This window comes from Neoarthrinium moseri (assembly GCF_022829205.1).
Source record: "Neoarthrinium moseri strain CBS 164.80 chromosome Unknown scaffold27_Wmoseri_CBS_16480, whole genome shotgun sequence".
Classification (NCBI taxonomy): Eukaryota; Fungi; Ascomycota; class Sordariomycetes; order Amphisphaeriales; family Apiosporaceae; genus Neoarthrinium; species Neoarthrinium moseri.
This window is the reverse complement of record NW_026055141.1, coordinates 56,512-72,217: the sequence shown is the minus strand read 5'-3', so window position 1 is coordinate 72,217 and position 15,706 is coordinate 56,512. Positions and strand designations below refer to the sequence as shown.

The 15,706-nt window shown below is 52.5% G+C and overlaps 6 protein-coding genes across 6 annotated transcripts; 2 read left to right on the top strand and 4 right to left on the bottom strand.

Moving 5' to 3' along the window:
* Positions 1-72: 72 nt before the first annotated feature.
* JN550_007179 (uncharacterized protein) lies at positions 73-1,816 on the bottom strand (the record flags this gene model as incomplete). Its single annotated transcript, XM_049319001.1, has 3 exons — positions 73-842; positions 932-1,484; positions 1,538-1,816. 3 exons carry the CDS (start codon positions 1,814-1,816, stop codon positions 73-75), a joined length of 1,602 nt encoding a protein of 533 aa, XP_049170753.1.
* Positions 1,817-2,460: 644 nt separating this feature from the next.
* Positions 2,461-3,327, bottom strand: JN550_007178 (uncharacterized protein; the record flags this gene model as incomplete). The annotated part of the gene is made up of 3 exons (XM_049319000.1): positions 2,461-2,642; positions 2,695-2,836; positions 2,896-3,327. 3 exons carry the CDS (start codon positions 3,325-3,327, stop codon positions 2,461-2,463), a joined length of 756 nt encoding a protein of 251 aa, XP_049170752.1.
* A 447-nt stretch (positions 3,328-3,774) lies between these two features.
* On the top strand, positions 3,775-7,151 carry JN550_007177 (uncharacterized protein; the record flags this gene model as incomplete). Its single annotated transcript, XM_049318999.1, has 5 exons — positions 3,775-3,880; positions 3,931-3,976; positions 4,029-4,073; positions 4,126-6,780; positions 6,833-7,151. The coding sequence occupies 5 exons, from the start codon at positions 3,775-3,777 to the stop codon at positions 7,149-7,151; spliced, it is 3,171 nt and encodes a 1,056-aa protein (XP_049170751.1).
* An 881-nt stretch (positions 7,152-8,032) lies between these two features.
* On the top strand, positions 8,033-10,407 carry JN550_007176 (uncharacterized protein; the record flags this gene model as incomplete). Its single annotated transcript, XM_049318998.1, has 4 exons — positions 8,033-8,120; positions 8,185-8,410; positions 8,489-9,140; positions 9,220-10,407. 4 exons carry the CDS (start codon positions 8,033-8,035, stop codon positions 10,405-10,407), a joined length of 2,154 nt encoding a protein of 717 aa, XP_049170750.1.
* A 424-nt stretch (positions 10,408-10,831) lies between these two features.
* Positions 10,832-11,092, bottom strand: JN550_007175 (uncharacterized protein; the record flags this gene model as incomplete). Its single annotated transcript, XM_049318997.1, has 1 exon — positions 10,832-11,092. One exon carries the CDS (start codon positions 11,090-11,092, stop codon positions 10,832-10,834), a length of 261 nt encoding a protein of 86 aa, XP_049170749.1.
* A 401-nt stretch (positions 11,093-11,493) lies between these two features.
* JN550_007174 (uncharacterized protein) lies at positions 11,494-14,998 on the bottom strand (the record flags this gene model as incomplete). Its single annotated transcript, XM_049318996.1, has 4 exons — positions 11,494-11,802; positions 11,868-13,382; positions 13,443-14,869; positions 14,926-14,998. The coding sequence occupies 4 exons, from the start codon at positions 14,996-14,998 to the stop codon at positions 11,494-11,496; spliced, it is 3,324 nt and encodes a 1,107-aa protein (XP_049170748.1).
* Positions 14,999-15,706: the final 708 nt, after the last annotated feature.

Sequence of the window (15,706 nt, the reverse complement as noted above, 5' to 3'; positions counted from 1 at the left end):
CTTGACAAAGGGAGTTCTGTTTTTTGCCATTTTGAAACATTCGACATATCCTCATTATCGTTCATATCTAGATCATTCATATAGACCATCAGGTTGACCCGGTATTCCGTCCCCGTCCCACCAGTACTGTTCTGTCCGTAAGCAGGACCCATCAACGGAACTCGTCTCATCGGGATCGTCCGGCACAAGTGAGAATTCATTGTAGCCCCGTGCAGTGTCTGCCGGTGGCGCATCCATCTCCTGTTGATGAGTCCATTCAAGTCGGTGTGCCCATTGCGTGCCTTCAATGGGGAAACCTCCTTCGGGAGTATGTTCCATCATGGTTGAATCTCTCACCTCCCCATACCCGGAATACTTCTCCTCAAAGAAATACTCGCCGTTTATCTCATTGATCGCATCTATCTCATAGTCCTGACTATCATATTGGTGTTGGGTGTGATGGTTATAGAAATCGTAGTCGCGATCAGCTGCGTCCATCATCTGTTGCGTCTCGGTTTCAATGTCCATATCGTCCAGACAGGAAATGTCCCGTGAACGGACATCGTCTTCCAGCCCATCGTAAGTTTCTCGACAGCCATAAACTTCAGGATATAGCTGGGATTCGAGTTCTTCCATTACGAGATGCTGAGAATCACGATGCACGTTCTTGGCAGCAGATTTGATCCCAATATTTATCATGAGCGTTTTCTTCAGCATTTCCCACAGTCTCTTTTGCACTAGTTTCGACGCCGACTGTTCGCGATCGTTCCAATTGTCTGGTTGTCGGTTTCGCTCATCCGCCAGGAGTCGATCAATCTTTTCTCGCAACGACGATCGCCAACCTCCAGACGCTGTAATGATGTCTGAAATGAGTGAGAAGTTTGTAGCGTAGACTACGTTGGCCTAGGCCTTCTGTCAGTGATGCACGTTGCATTGCTTGTGGTGGAAATACCTGCCTTCATGTAGTGCGCGTTCCAGACAGAGGGCGCCATTTCTAGCAAGGTTGGGGAGGCGGAGGTGTCGATCCTGATATTGGGAAGCTTTCTTCTCACACCGATGATGCTGTGCAAAGCGGCGATAGCTAGGTCTGCTGTCCCGCGCCGGTGCTGCCGGGCTTGATCCAAGGCAGTGGCAGCCCTCATTATCTGCATCTCACCCATATGTTCGGCGCATGACTGGTCCTCGACATACAGAGGACCCGGACTTCGTCTTGCGTCCTGTAGGCGATCTTGGGGACCGACGTGAACGCGTTCTAGCGTTGTTACCTGGCCAGCTGTGTCGTTATCATGACCTTCGTAATGGGCATTGTCTTGTTGAGCACTTGACTTGTATTCAAAGTAACAGACAATACCATCCATGGAGCAAGTCTCAGCATCGGGTGGAGATAATAGCGCAGAGGACTTATCAGGGTGCTCTACTTCAAACCATAGGTTGGGTTCGTCATGGCTGCTGGTATGGTATCTGATCTCACTACAGCCGATGGATATCCCAAGAATCTCCCATAGCTTTCCACTGTCAGTGCTCATGGACTGTACAAAGCTTGTGAGTCGGCATGTACCTTGGATAAACAGATCGCACCAGCTAGAAACTCAAGTATGTGGCTCTCCATGGGAGCGTCACTCATGTCGCAATCGTCAAAACGAATGATTATCTGAATGTAGAAGACTCTGGGTGGTAGAAACCAGATTTCCCCTGACTGGACACGTTCGAGAATATCAACGTTGGTCAGCTGGGAGATCGCCGTACTGGAAACGAAGAGCTGAGGGGAGGCCGATAGAGATAGTTCAAGGGATGGATGCGATAGGCCAACAGTGCTCAATTCGACGCCTTCAGACATGGCATCGGTACGACCGCGACTAGGACGCTTCAGACCACGCTTTATTCCTGGGAGAGCTCCGAGCTGCACTGTGGACAGATATAGCCAAATGCCAGCCTCACGACCGACGATGCGAAAGAGAGCAGCCTAGCTGCGGAGACATTAAGAAGCTGAACTCGACACAAGGGACAAGATGATGTGGATCGTTGGCAGTTTTTGGGCCGAGACACTGGCAGGCAGTTCTGGATTTGTGGCCATTCTCAAACGAGGAGAAAGGGACACGGGCTTGTTCCTGCTCTGCCATCTCCATGTGCAGCCTTTCCCCTGAGAACTGAACAGAACGCGCCTTCCAAACTCTTCCGCAAATTGATTGCAGTACAGTACATAAGGCAACTACCTGGGTAGGGTACCTGCTATGTAGCCTAGGCGATAGAATAACACTGTCTTGGGTTCCGACTTTCTCGCTCATATCCAGTCTTTGAATCTGAATGATGGTCTGTAGCAGCACGCCTTTCTTGCTAGTCATTGTCACAACTTCGGAGCAGATGGAAGCCCTGGGCGGCAGCCCAATGGACGTCCAGACCAGTATCTCAGATTTGCTGGATGCATACAACTTGTACATATGTTACAATTCTGGGGTATTGTACATGAACGATCAAACTAGATCATGGAGCTGCGCCTAGAGGCTCGGGGGCCTCTGATGTTGTAGACGGAGAGGGCACTGGCTGCAGCTTGTCGGCCGAGACTTTCCTCCGGGGCCTCTTCAGCTCCTCGAGGGTGACACCCTTCCACAACTTTGTCATGCCCACCACAGGGGGTGCTCCCTTCTTCACAAACTCCCATTGGCCTGCCGAACGAGTTAGATGCAGCTTCACAGACGATACAGAACCGACGCTTACCGGGTAGCTTGTTTCCTGCGAGACGGAACGCATCGCGGACAATCTGTTCGTGGACCATTCCCTTCAGCTCCAAAACGATCTGGTTGACTGCGACCCTTGTGGCCCAATGATCGAAGGATCCTTTTCCTTTACCCATACGCATCTAGACGAGGCCCTGATAAGTCATGGTGTCGAGGCGGAATTGCTCGGGGGAGAACCAACCTCATTGCCGCTCACGAAGACGCCAACATCGCAGTTCACCCGCTTGTACAGTCGGTACTTCTCACCACGCAACCGCGCCTTGATGGTATCTTCGGCAATCTTCAGCTGCTGGGCACTGATCCTTCGGTGGTGATCGGTCATGCGCAGGCCGTAGTCGCCCCAGGCCACTGTGGTTCCCTTGATGGAGCCACCGGTCGCTACGCGCGGGCGCCCCTTCATCATCTTCTTCTTTCTCTCCATCCGCGGCTCCAGCCAGTTCGCCTGGGCGGCCGTCGCGGAGAAGGCCCTTGCATTGCTGGGGATCGGGGATGGTCTCTGCTGTCGGGAGGCGGCGGCGAGGCAGCGACCCAGCGAGGGCCTCGTGGCCGGGGCCGTGGCGATAGAAAGGCCTCTGAAAGCCCCGAGGAGGCTCATGGAGGAGCTGGTCGCCATCGTGTTCGGTGAAGGTGGGCGACGTCGATCGTGTGCCGTCGCAGTCGCGCCTGTCTGGAGCTCAAATTTCGAGGTCGACGGCAAGCTTCAAGTCAGAATTTCCGGGCCGGTACGTACCTCGCTGGTGCAGCAGCCGCTAGGCGCGATTGGTAAGTTACCTACTGTGTACTGTGTACCTAGAGCCTGGCAGTCAGTGCCTGCGGGCCTGCCTAGCACCGGACGCCGTAGAGAAGGACCCCCCTGCCAACTGCCTAAATACGGGGTCTGTGCGTCAACCGCGAACCCATTAAACTCCAGCGCGTCATCGCGTCTCGAGCTCGGGTCTGCCTGAAAGACATCCAAAGCTGTGGTTTTCCACAGCAGTCCCACGCCGTCCCTCGTCGCTCTGGACGACTTCCTGCTGGTGCAGCATTCAATCCCGCAGCAAGAACCCGCTGTTCGCTCGAAATGCCCGACATTCGCTCGTTTTTTGGCCCCAAGGGAGGCGCTGCCCCGGCTGCCCCGAAGCCAGCACCAAAAAAGACCGAGGATGAATCCTCAAAACGTCGAGGCAGTATGTCGGTACAACTCCTCCCAGATGCAAATTTACTAACTAGTTTCCAGAGGGTCGCAAGGTCATCGAAGATGACAGTGACGATGAGGTTATAGAGTATGTAATTCTGTCAGCATCAGCTGGCAAGCTTCATTAACGTGTGAATCAGGACCAAGAAGCCGGCCACGCGAAGCACGCCCCGGAAGAAGGCAGCGTAGGTTTCCGAATCTCAATTAGATACTAGGAAATGCTAATGGCCACTCCAGAGAGAAAGAGCCTCAGGGCACAGCCACTACAGCAAGCGAATATTTTTCTTCGGGAAAATCTAAACCCAAGCCTGCCACCAAGACCGAACCCAAGTCACCAGCTGCAACCAAGTTGGAAGTGCGATCCAGTCCAAGAACCTCCAAGAAACCGGCAGCTCCCGCCAAGCCAGAGCCGGCACCTGCGAGGAACGGAGCAGCAGGTGCAAAGAAACGATCCACAACTACGCTGCAGAAGTACGACCTAGATGACGATGACGACGCATTCGTAGATGGCGATGAAGACGCTGGTGATGACATATTCGCCGCCGATGCCCGAAGCCGCAACAAGAGAAAGAACGATGATTACGTTGAGGAGGAGAGCGAGGAAGAGTTTCTCCCCAAACCGAAACGTATTGCTTCGCGGGGAAAGCCTCTGCCCGATGACGATGATGACGATGACGACAAGCCTGTTGCTCCCAAGTCCACCAAGAACGCGAAATCTGCAGGCGCTGGCAAGAAGAGAAAGACGCCGGAGGCTGAATCTGATGAGGATGAGATACCCGTGTCACGCAAGAAGCCGGCTCCTAAGAAGCCCAGAGCACCGCCGAAATCTAAGAAGACCGATGAGCCTGAAGACACCTCTATCCAAGCCATCTTGGATGACATCCCTACCGTCAGACCGCCATCACCCCCGGCGAAGGATCCCGATGCTCCAAAGTTTGATTGGAGAAAGGCACAAGCTGGCGGAGGCAACTCCGGGCCTCCTCCTAACCCGACGGCTGAGCTGCCAGAAGGCGAAGAAGACTGCCTGGCTGGTCTGACCTTCGTCTTCACCGGGCAGTTGCAAACGATTGCTCGTGAGGATGCCCAGGCTCTGGTGAAGCGCTACGGCGGCAAAATCACTGGTGCTCCAAGCAGCAAGACCAGCTACGTCGTACTTGGAGGCGATGCGGGACCCAGCAAATTGGCCAAAATCCGCGACCACGGCATCAAGACCATCGATGAGAATGGCTTGTTTGAGCTCATTCGTCGTCTCCCTGCTAGTGGTGGCAGCGGCAAGGGTGCTGAGAAGCTGCGGGAGAAGCGCAAGGCGGAAGAGGAGAAGATCAAGAAGGAGGCTGCCGAGATGGAAAAAGAAGAGAAGGCTCGAAAGCTGGAAGCCGAGAAAGCTCGCAAACTGGCGGCTGCTCGAGGTGCAACCGGACCAACCCCCGCCGCGGCAGCTCCTACCTCGCAGCTCTGGACTGTGAAATACGCACCAACCCAGGCAAGCCACATCTGCGGAAACAAGGCTGCTGTGGAGAAGATCCAGAATTGGTTGAAGAACTGGTCAAAGTCACGCAGATACGATTTTCAGAAACGCGGTGCAGATGGTATGGGCGGATACCGTGCCATCATTATATCAGGGCCACCAGGCATCGGCAAGACCACCGCAGCACATCTTGCAGCGAAGCTGGAAGGCTGGGATATCTTGGAACAAAATGCCAGTGACGCTCGAAGCAAGAAAATGGTGGAATCTGGTGTTAGTGAAGTCATGAATAATACCTCACTCGCTGGATACTTCGCCGGTGACGGGAAAAAGGTTGACACCACCAAAAAGAAGCTTGTCCTCATCATGGATGAGGTTGATGGCATGTCGGCAGGTGATCGCGGAGGCGTTGGTGCTCTCGCCAAGTTTTGCAAGAAGACCGAGGTCCCGCTGATCCTCATCTGCAACGAACGCAGACTCCCTAAGATGAAACCTTTCGACTTCGTCGCTGCTGACGTCAAGTTCCAGCGGCCGACTGTTGACCAGATTCGATCGCGCATGATGACAGTCTGTCACAGGGAGGGTATGAAACTATCGCCGCAAGTCCTCGAGGCTCTCATCGAGGGCAGCAACAGGGACATCCGACAGATCATCAACATGCTTTCCACCATCAAGCTGGACCAGGCTGCCATGGACTACGATTCGAGTAAGAACATGTCCAAGGCGTGGGAGAAGTCCATCGTCCTCAAGCCTTGGGATATCTGTCAGAAGATGCTCGCGGGCGGTCTTTTCTCCCAGGCCAGCAAGGCAACCCTGAATGACAAGATCGAGCTATACTTCAATGATCATGAATTCAGCTATCTCATGATCCAGGAGAACTATCTTCGAACGAAGCCGGCAGCATTGAATGCGAACCATTACAATAAGCGGGAACAAAATCTCAAAGCTCTGGAGCTTGCCGACCAAGCAGCTGAAAGTATCAGCGACGGCGATCTGGTAGACCGCATGATTCATGGCCCTCAGCAACAATGGAGCTTGATGCCTACCCACGCAATCTTCAGTACTGTTCGGCCCTCGAGCTTCGTAGCTGGGCAGCTCCTTGGATCCAACTTTACATCTTGGCTGGGCAATAACAGCAAATACGGCAAGTTGGGCAGGTACATTCGTGAGATTCATTCGCACATGCGACTGCGTTCTTCAGGAGACGCGAACGAAATCCGCCAGCAATATCTGCCAGTGCTCTGGAACCAGACCGTGAAGCGCTTGGCCGTCGAAGGCAAGGAGTCAGTTGACGATGTTATCGATCTCATGGACAGCTACTTCCTCACACGAGAGGACTTCGATTCCATTAAGGAGCTTGGTGTTGGTCCGCAGAACGAAGAACTGGTCAGTATCGAGACTCAAACCAAGTCAACTTTCACCAGACTGTAAGTATTCCAACGAAATCCCAATATTGGGATTCAAATTAATCTCAACTAGTTACAACGCGAAAACACATCCAATCCCCTTCATGAAGGCAAGCAATGTTGGCCCCGCTCCGAAGAAGGCTGCCAAAGACGTACCGGATCTCGAGGAGGCAATTGAGGAAGAGGATGAGGGCGAGGCCGTTGAAGCCGCCGAGGCAGTTGAGGATGAAGACGATATCAAGGGCGATAAGTACATCAAGCAGCCGAAAGCAAAGCCCAAGAAAGCTGCAAAGAAGGCGAAAGCTGCTGATGATGAAGATGACGAAGATGATGAGAAGCCCAAGGCTCGTGGACGAGCGAAAGGTGGCGCCAAGGGCAAAGCAAAGAAATAGGCTTACGCTGTGGATTGGAGGCACAATTATATCGCTCGCCGAGGATTTGCTGACCAGAAGAGCGGTTGATTGTAAAATAATAGCATTTGCCGAGGGGAAGATGTGCCTTTCTCCGTAGCTCTCGACTAGACATATCTTATTGACCAACAGAGACACCTTGGGACTACTGCATGGGTGCTGCTTGCTTCATGAAGCCGATCAGCTCAACTTACCAGCCCATTCTATCATCAGAGGATAGGCAGGACTTCATTCGAATTAGTGCCCGCATTGCATGGAGCGTAGCCACAGGGTACTCAAAAGTACACCGATATGATGAGCATGTATTTCGCTGCCTACAAGAGCTTAGTGAAAGCTGCCCAGCACTCAGACTGACTGAAGAAGATGGTTCTTTATCTTATTTGGCGTTCACATCAATGAATCATTGTACTCCAGTGTCAAATTGTAGCTTGGTATCAAGCCTGCTGCGCTCAGGAAACTGGTCATCCAGCGGCAGCCTGGGCCATTGCATATCTTTGTTGACTTGTTGAGGGCCGATGTGAGCCAATTCACAGCTCAAATCTACGTTAGCCCTCCCTCGCCCTGGCAACCTCGACGATACTGTCGACAAATTATCAGCTCTGTTCCCGTCGCTTTAGGGTCAGTTGCCGCGTCGAACTCGCTGGAGGCAGTCCAAAATCCATCGCTCAGGTAATGTTGACCCGCTTGACCCCCGTCAATATCGCATCGTTTGTGAGATTCGAAGATCGACTCCCCTCCACCTCTTCCCTTTCCTGAACGCAGCTCCTTTCTCAGCATTGCTAGAGGGCCGTTTCGCAGTTCAAGTTGTGGTTCATACAGGCGCCTATCTTACGCCTTTCCTCGTCTACAAGAACGAAGACAAGATGGGCCCGAACTCTACTGACAACGGTAGCAGCATGGCTATGCCTTGCGATGGCTTTACGAGCCCCATTGCTAGAAGTGTCCTGTCCGGTAAGCTGTACCCTGCAAAACACGTTCAAGTAGACCCTTCACGAGTTGTTCTGATTTTGAGTAGATCTCAAAGCGCCCGACGCCCCTATCTTGCCAGGATGTACTGTTGACCGTCCGCAAGATGGCCCTGTCGTATTCTCCAAGGAGATGCTGCAAGCCTACAACATCATGCGCGGGTCAACGAATGGAATGGGCGGAGACAGAGACGATCCGCTTGCTGAATGGATTCGCCTTCGTGGGGTTCTAAAGGATACAGTTGAGCCTTCGGAGGGAAGACGGGATCTCAAACAGTATGCTTACTCGGATATATTATCTCATGTTGCTACGCGACTTTGGACTGCGTTCTAACCATCTACCAATATGTTCAGGGCGCTGTCAAATATTCGCAACCATCTTCAATCCGAAAAGTGCATGGAGAATTCTCCTGTTGATTCGATCTTCGAACTTCACCGACCTGCCGCCGAGCACGAACACATCCAACCGCCGCCTGGTATGGACTTCTCCGACCACAAGTTCAGCGCCTGCTGCGCCGACTTCGTTTTCAAAGAAGACGACGACGACGACGAGGATCAATTACCGCCCGGTCGGATCTCTCCCTGTACTTTTCTCGCCTGGGCCAAGGACTGCAACTCGTGGAAGAAGGATAAGGACCTACTGAAGGAGAGTGCAGAGCAAGACCTCCCCTTTGCTATTGCTCGCCAGCGACCTGCTTCTCCTGAGCTCTGCGACACGCCTCCCGTGATCAAACGCCCGGATCGCTGGCCTCAACAGTTTGACGGCCAGGTATGCCAAGAATCTGGCACTGCCCTGTCGCCGTGCTATGCCGTCCCTTCAAACCCGTCGGTGCTGTGGACAGCTGAGGGCATAGAGGCTGATCGAATGGCGTCCATGCCCCGATTCGAGGACCATTACTCGCGCATGGACCCTGTCGCGGCAAAGCAGCTGCAGAACCTCAAGCAGGTGGGACGACCGACGTTGGGAGGACCCAGTCCAGCTGGTCAGAACGAGCATTATACAACAGTGTGTTTACCACTTTTCCTCGTATCTTTTCTCCATTGTTGTCAGATATAGGTCAGGGGATAAACTGACACAAAATTAGTCCGAGGTGAACGAGGCTGTTGGCCAAGACATCGCGACTCACCATCAAAATGCCAGCAAGGAGATTTTCCAGGCACACATTGGATTTCAATACGCCGCCATCGCCGCCGTCGAGGCCGAGACCAACACCCTCGCCGGTGCCATCCGCGAGCAGACGACCAAGATCCGCTGCCTAGAGTCCGAGAAGGAGACGGTGGCCCTAGCGGTCTGGAGCTTGAAGCACAAGCGCTTGCAGGAGGCGGCCATGAGAAGCCACGCTGAGCAGGAGAAGCGCCGCGCGCGCGTCGTCGGCCACTTCCATGACCACGTCCGGGACCTGGACTACAAGCACCGGCACAGCGCCGCGCAGCTGCTGAGGGACATGAACAAGAAGGCCCAGAACGACCAAATCATCCAGCAGCTGGAGCTTGACATCGGCTGCCTGTGCTTCGAGGTCGGCAAGGGATGCCCCGAGGAGGTGTATGAGGAGCTGAGCGCAGGTCCAGGTCCGAACGCCTCTCGTGATGTGTCCGCCGCCGCCCACCAGCAGAAGGTCGAGGACGTTGCCGCTCGGGCGAAATCCTCCCCTCTCTACGTCGCGAAGCATGGAGGCCAGCTGAACCTGGAACAGCACCCCTTGTGTGCCCCTAGCACTCACCCCGACAGTAGTTCCGCAACTCAAGTTGAAGACTTCGAAGGCGAGGTCCAGCAAGTCGTCGGCCATGGGAAGGCCACAGTTCAGCCCCATGCCACCCGCGTTGGCCACGACCGTGCCGTAGACTCCGGTGCAAAAGATGTGGACGGAGGTCAAATGGAACTCGAACCGGGAAGATATCACGACCAAAACGAGTTACAGTGCGATTCCGCGCGGGAAATTGACCCGTATGACTCTCAGGGGTTCGCCATATCTCCTCGCGATCTCGCCGTCCAGTCTACCCACGCGTTGCCATTCCAGGAAGCAAGTACTCCTTCTCGAACAAGCAACGCCATGCCAGACCTGCCATGGATGGAACTGCTGACTGCCGACGTCCCAACCAAGGATATACAAGGGATAGACAGCATCGTGGACCCTGCAGATGCAGAGTCGCCGGGCTATGCTCTAGGATCGACATCCCTGGAGCAAAACCCCGACGACACGTTTCCCAGTCCTTCTCATGCTTTGAAGGGTAACAACACCTCACGGACTGGCATACTCGCCACGGGCTTGTAGGCTTGCCACATTTAACCACGACGGAGATCCTTTTGACTTTATGCATGGGGTTTAGGAGTTGACAACTTTCGCGCCAGAAGCGTTCTAGGCGCAAGGGAAACTGGATGGCCCGTCTTCCGCACTCATTCACACAATGGGAGGAACGTCGTACCCCAGGGGACTTGAGACTGGATCTTTTGGGTTGGTCAGTAGAGGCAGTTTTCCTGCGAAGGAAAGAAGAAGCCGCGCTGGCGTGCTTCATGCGATAGAACAGGGCGACTTGGCGTTTAAATGACGCGCCCCTTTGGTACTAATGCTCACATCCACCGCTGACATGTTGGCGTTGAAATCTGAGAAGAGATGCGTACTTTCTCCTTAGGTGTTATAAAATTGAATCCATGACACCAATCAAGCTCTTTCTTGAATTCTTTGAGAACAACACACACTACTCTCCAGGAGTAGTCACCACACACCCAAAGCTCAAGAAGTCCACACCCAGTAGCCCGTGCAGGTCGCCCCCGTCTACCTCGCTACTAGTGTCCTGGCCCTGCTCTCTACACTGCGAAAACGACTCGGTGACTCTCATCTGCCTTGGGCTCGGCAGTCTCAAGACCGGCGCCCCACAGGCGGCAGCATATAATAAGCCGGCGAGGAGCTTGATGGCAAGAGTGTCGGTGCCCTTCATGAACTTGTTGCTAAAGAACATTATGCCACAGAGGAGCCTGAGGAGATGCATTTCTGTTCGAGGACCCGCAGCCCTCCTCGCAGCTTTCCAACAACGGGGGTTTGGGCCAGTATTGGTTGGAACTCTCGCGGCCACTTCTCAAGTGAGAGAGCATGCGCCGTTGCCCCTTTTACAATGTGCCGCTGCGGCCATGTGGCAACGCCCATTGTTGCGGTAGACAAAGCATAAACGGAACTCTCATTGTCTCTGTGCTATCTGGAGCTGACCAAGCTGACATGTTCATGGCGATACTTACGAGGGAGAATGATTAAAGAGCCTGTTCTAGACCCACTCAACAATACATTCAGCGAGTCTAGTCTGTTGCTCACATACTGATAATCCGAGGATTATTTCATTCCGTTTTATTACTTGCTGTATAGAACTTAACTATCTTCAATAATAGAGCCACCACTTGGCACTCCTGTCAGGGTCTTCTCGAAGATCGTCCCCAACATGGGGTATCGAAGACTGCCGTCAGTCCGTCTGGGTATGGCCCATATGCCCACAAATCCGCCCACCTCGTCCGGCATGCTGGCAACATGCTTCCTGTCCGTCCCGACTTCGTTGTCTGACGCGGGAGCAGATGCGAGCCGGTGAAGAATGTGAGTTTCGGTCTTGTGGATGGCATTGATGGGCGAAGGCCGTCGGGTTTTCGGCACGAACGTCAGTTTCCTGTTTTTGTCTGTATAGAACTGGTAGGGGTGGTTGATGTGTTAGCATAGTGGGAAATATTGGGTGTCTTAATAAGAAGACTTACGACAATAGAGCCCAGTCTGTTTGCTCTTAAGACACCAAACTCTAGTTTAGTTAACGTCTCGTCTTCTTCCAAATCCTCAGATATTCCACGCTCTCCGCGTACACCAATCGTGCTCATTCGTCCCGATCGGTATATGAAGGATATTCCAACTGGTTCATCGCCCATATGCCTGAAGGTAACCTCGATAGACCCCAGGGGGGAACAGCTACCATCAGACTCTGCGTTGTGCAGAAATAGCCTGTCCATCACAACGTAGCCAGGGACTTCGCGATAGGTCGGACCATAGATAAGGGTGCTGTATTTATTCGTGGGTTGGTAGAGAAATCTCACATGATCCCACTGATAGTTGTAAACCCAACCGATGCTGCTTATCGTCTGGAAGGGGTTGTCTTGGTACTTCAGACACAACTTGCTGTCAAGTTTGTCGAGTAGGAATTCCCTCTTTGTGCCTTTCGACGTAACAAATGACATACCGATAGTCGGCCCAAACTTAACGCGGTTGAACCTGTTGGTATAATCATGCCACGTCGTGATCTGAGTCAGACGTTCATCGGCATCAAGCTCCATGGATGCGAATTGATTGATCCATTGACCCATTATCAAGGGGTAATCACCATTGGAATACTCAAGCCTGAGGCCTGAAATATGATGTAAACCGCGCGACGATGCAGTATCCCCTTTTGAGAGGTGAATCGCCCGGAGGCCTGTAAGTTTAGCGGCTGTCACGACATGACCTCCAGGATATGACAACATCTCTTTAGCGGATGAGATAGTCTGAGACATCTCCAAGGGATGCATTACTTTTTGCAATAAGTCCCTTGCGTTTTTCGTCGGATATTTAACGTTGCGCAGGGCGAAATCTCGAATATGTCCACCTTGGGACTGCAAGTTGACTAGGAATGATGTGATAGCCGAATCTGGTCCCGAACCGTTTGTCGTAGTTATCGAACGATGAGAGTCGTCAGAATACGCCCCATTTCCATGTAAGCGGAATGTCGTTTGTCTGCCAAAGTTCGTGACAAGCTCGACGGCTTGAACTAGATCCTTCAGTTTGTCGTACACCACATTGACCCTGTCAATTAGTTCTCCCTTGTTTCCGGCAATGATGAACGACTGGGTGACGCAATGTCGCTTGACACCAAGATGATCATAGTGCTTATGACCAAAATGTCGCTCATTGCCGTCCACATAAGAAAAGGAAAACCCAAACAGGACTCTAGGATGATCGCCCATGAATGCAGTAACCATACATAGTGACGGAAGACATTCCCCACTGGGTCCACCGAAGTCCATATCAAGGAACAGGTTGAAGGTTTGCGGCTGAGGCATAAGTCCATGCCACTGTTTTGATTCGGTTTCTTTTGGCATCCTTGGATTCCATATCTGGATGGGCGCATTTTCCTCTGGGTCGCTGGGGTAGCGCACCCAGCCATTGAGCCTTCTGCTAGACTCTGTTATTGGCAGTAGCTCGCCAGAAGCGTGCTTAAATAGCTTGAGCGAGACGAGTTTACAGGCCTTTTCATTGTTAGCATGAGCCTTGTCTTACCCTTTCCAGGATGTAAGGGGGAAACTCACATCAAGGCCAACCAAGAACGTAGCTTGACTCAACAAACAAGTAAAATCAATCTTCGCAATGCCGCTCTCGAAGCCGATTACATCCATATTACCGAATGAATAGGACATTGCGTTTTCGTTTCTCTCCAAAATCAGACGCAAGCCGACAAGTCCTTCCCAAGTCACATTTAACTCGACAGCTTTGACGAAGGCATCACTCGGCCTCAGGTCGATCACCTGTTCATCTTCCCGATTGATGTAACCAGCTCTGGAAAATTCAGAAGCACCAGAAATGGACAACAACCTCAGACCGCTGATAAAACTCCGCTCATCGTGGTGGAGGAAAGAAATTCCAAGTTGGACGGGCATCTCTTTGGGAGCTTTGGACCAATCCAAGGCATGCCTCTCGAATAAGCGGCACCTTTTACGCAGCTCCAAAGGTGAAGACACACTCTGATCCCCTAGATCAGGCGGCGTAGACCCATGATCGAGTTCTCCGGCGACTTCGCCGGATTGAATTTTCCCTTCAACCAATGCGTCACAGTGACTGTATGGTGCGTCCACTATTCCGCTCTCATTGGCGAGGCGTAGCTTGAGTGCAGGAAGTATATGACCTAGCATACACCAGATGTGACGCCTGTTCCGTAAGCCGGGATACGTCAATCGTGAGGACTTCAGCATGGTCTCTACTTGAAGGTAGACCTGACGCCAATCGTTCAGACCTGGCGGTATCTCGGTCCTCCTTTTTGCGAAAACGAATGCCATTTCGAAGTCACCCTCGAAACGACTTGACCAAAACGACTGAGGGAGGTAGGGCTTTTTCGCGAGTGCGGCCACAATGCGAGAGGCCAGACGGAGGTTGCAGATAGAACTGGAGGGAAGATTAGCCAGTATCAGGTATATTATCTCGCTCGGCAAGCTGCGTAATGCATCTCGTGTGTCTTCGCTGCCGTGATCTGAGATGTCCTGTAATGAGAAGCCCTCTCGGAACTCAAGGGCCAATTCTGGCTCAAATTCGAACTCGAATTCCTCGTCGGGATCATGCTGCAAGTAGAAACAGTCCGAGTTATAGAGATTGCCCCTGAAGTCCTCTTCTCGCAAGTGCTGAAAGGGGCCTGCTTCACCGTAGTGGTGGCGAGGAGACAGCGACAGGGCCCCGCTGCCATCTGTCGGGGTATTGTACAAGAGTGCAAAGAGGTGATGGGCAATCTTCTTGGGACTGATGCTAAGCTGAGTGTCGACTCGGTAGCATAACAGTTCCCAGCAGAAGTCATGGACAGGGTAGCACCAGTAACGCTGGGACCTGTGGCCAAGCTCGTGGCCCTCAAGTTGCACATCTGGGCTGCTACAGCGAACATCCGACCGCGGGTCGGCACAGATCACATTATGGAAGTTCAGATACCCGGTACCAGTTACGAACGGATCGCTCACAAGTGATGTAGTTCTGACTGATGAAATGTGAGCGCGAGAAGTTACCGAAAACCCGGCGTATGCCTTGACTTACTTGCTCGCACCCGACAGTACCAGCGTAGTTCATCTTCGGTTGTTACTGGAGTGCCGTCGTGGGCCTCAATCATAGTGCCACACAGGGCACAGAAGATATGCCTTTCCATGACTATGGCCACGCGAAGCTCGATTCAGAGGCACGGAAATTTGCAGCAAAGGGTTCCCGGAAGAGCGGGTTGACGCGTGCTTTTGTTGATATGATCAGTCGGCGGATTTATGTAAGTGTTCAGGTGTCGTTGCCTGGGCCCCACAGTCCGGCGGGATGCTCCTTGCTTCCATCGCTATTGGCACCTGTGACCAGGGTAATTCACGGAGTGCATAGGCATCCAACAAAAGTGTGAATTCCAAAGGTGTACAATGTTCCAAACACATGCCCAATTTCAACAAAAGACTACATGTAGTAAACAAGAAGGTGAGATAACTTAAGCCCTCATTCAATTTGATCGTCATGATGGAAATTAGATTCACAAGACCCGAACGACGTTTTGATATGTAGTGGCTTCATTTACTTTTTGGTGCTGTGCCGATTATGGCATCCCTGCTCTCTATGATACACTTGCCTACTAATCATGAAGCCCAATATCAACAACTCTTCGCCGTACTCTTCCCCTAAACCCGTAGCCGACTTTGATCCATCACCGGTCGCTTCTCATCGAGGTGCATAGACCACTGATCAAATTTATGCTTAGACGCCGTGCCCTGCTGTGAAATGGTTGTGCCTCCCAACGCCGAACGTGCATAGAAACAAGAAAAAGGTACTTTCAAACGCTCAAATCGAT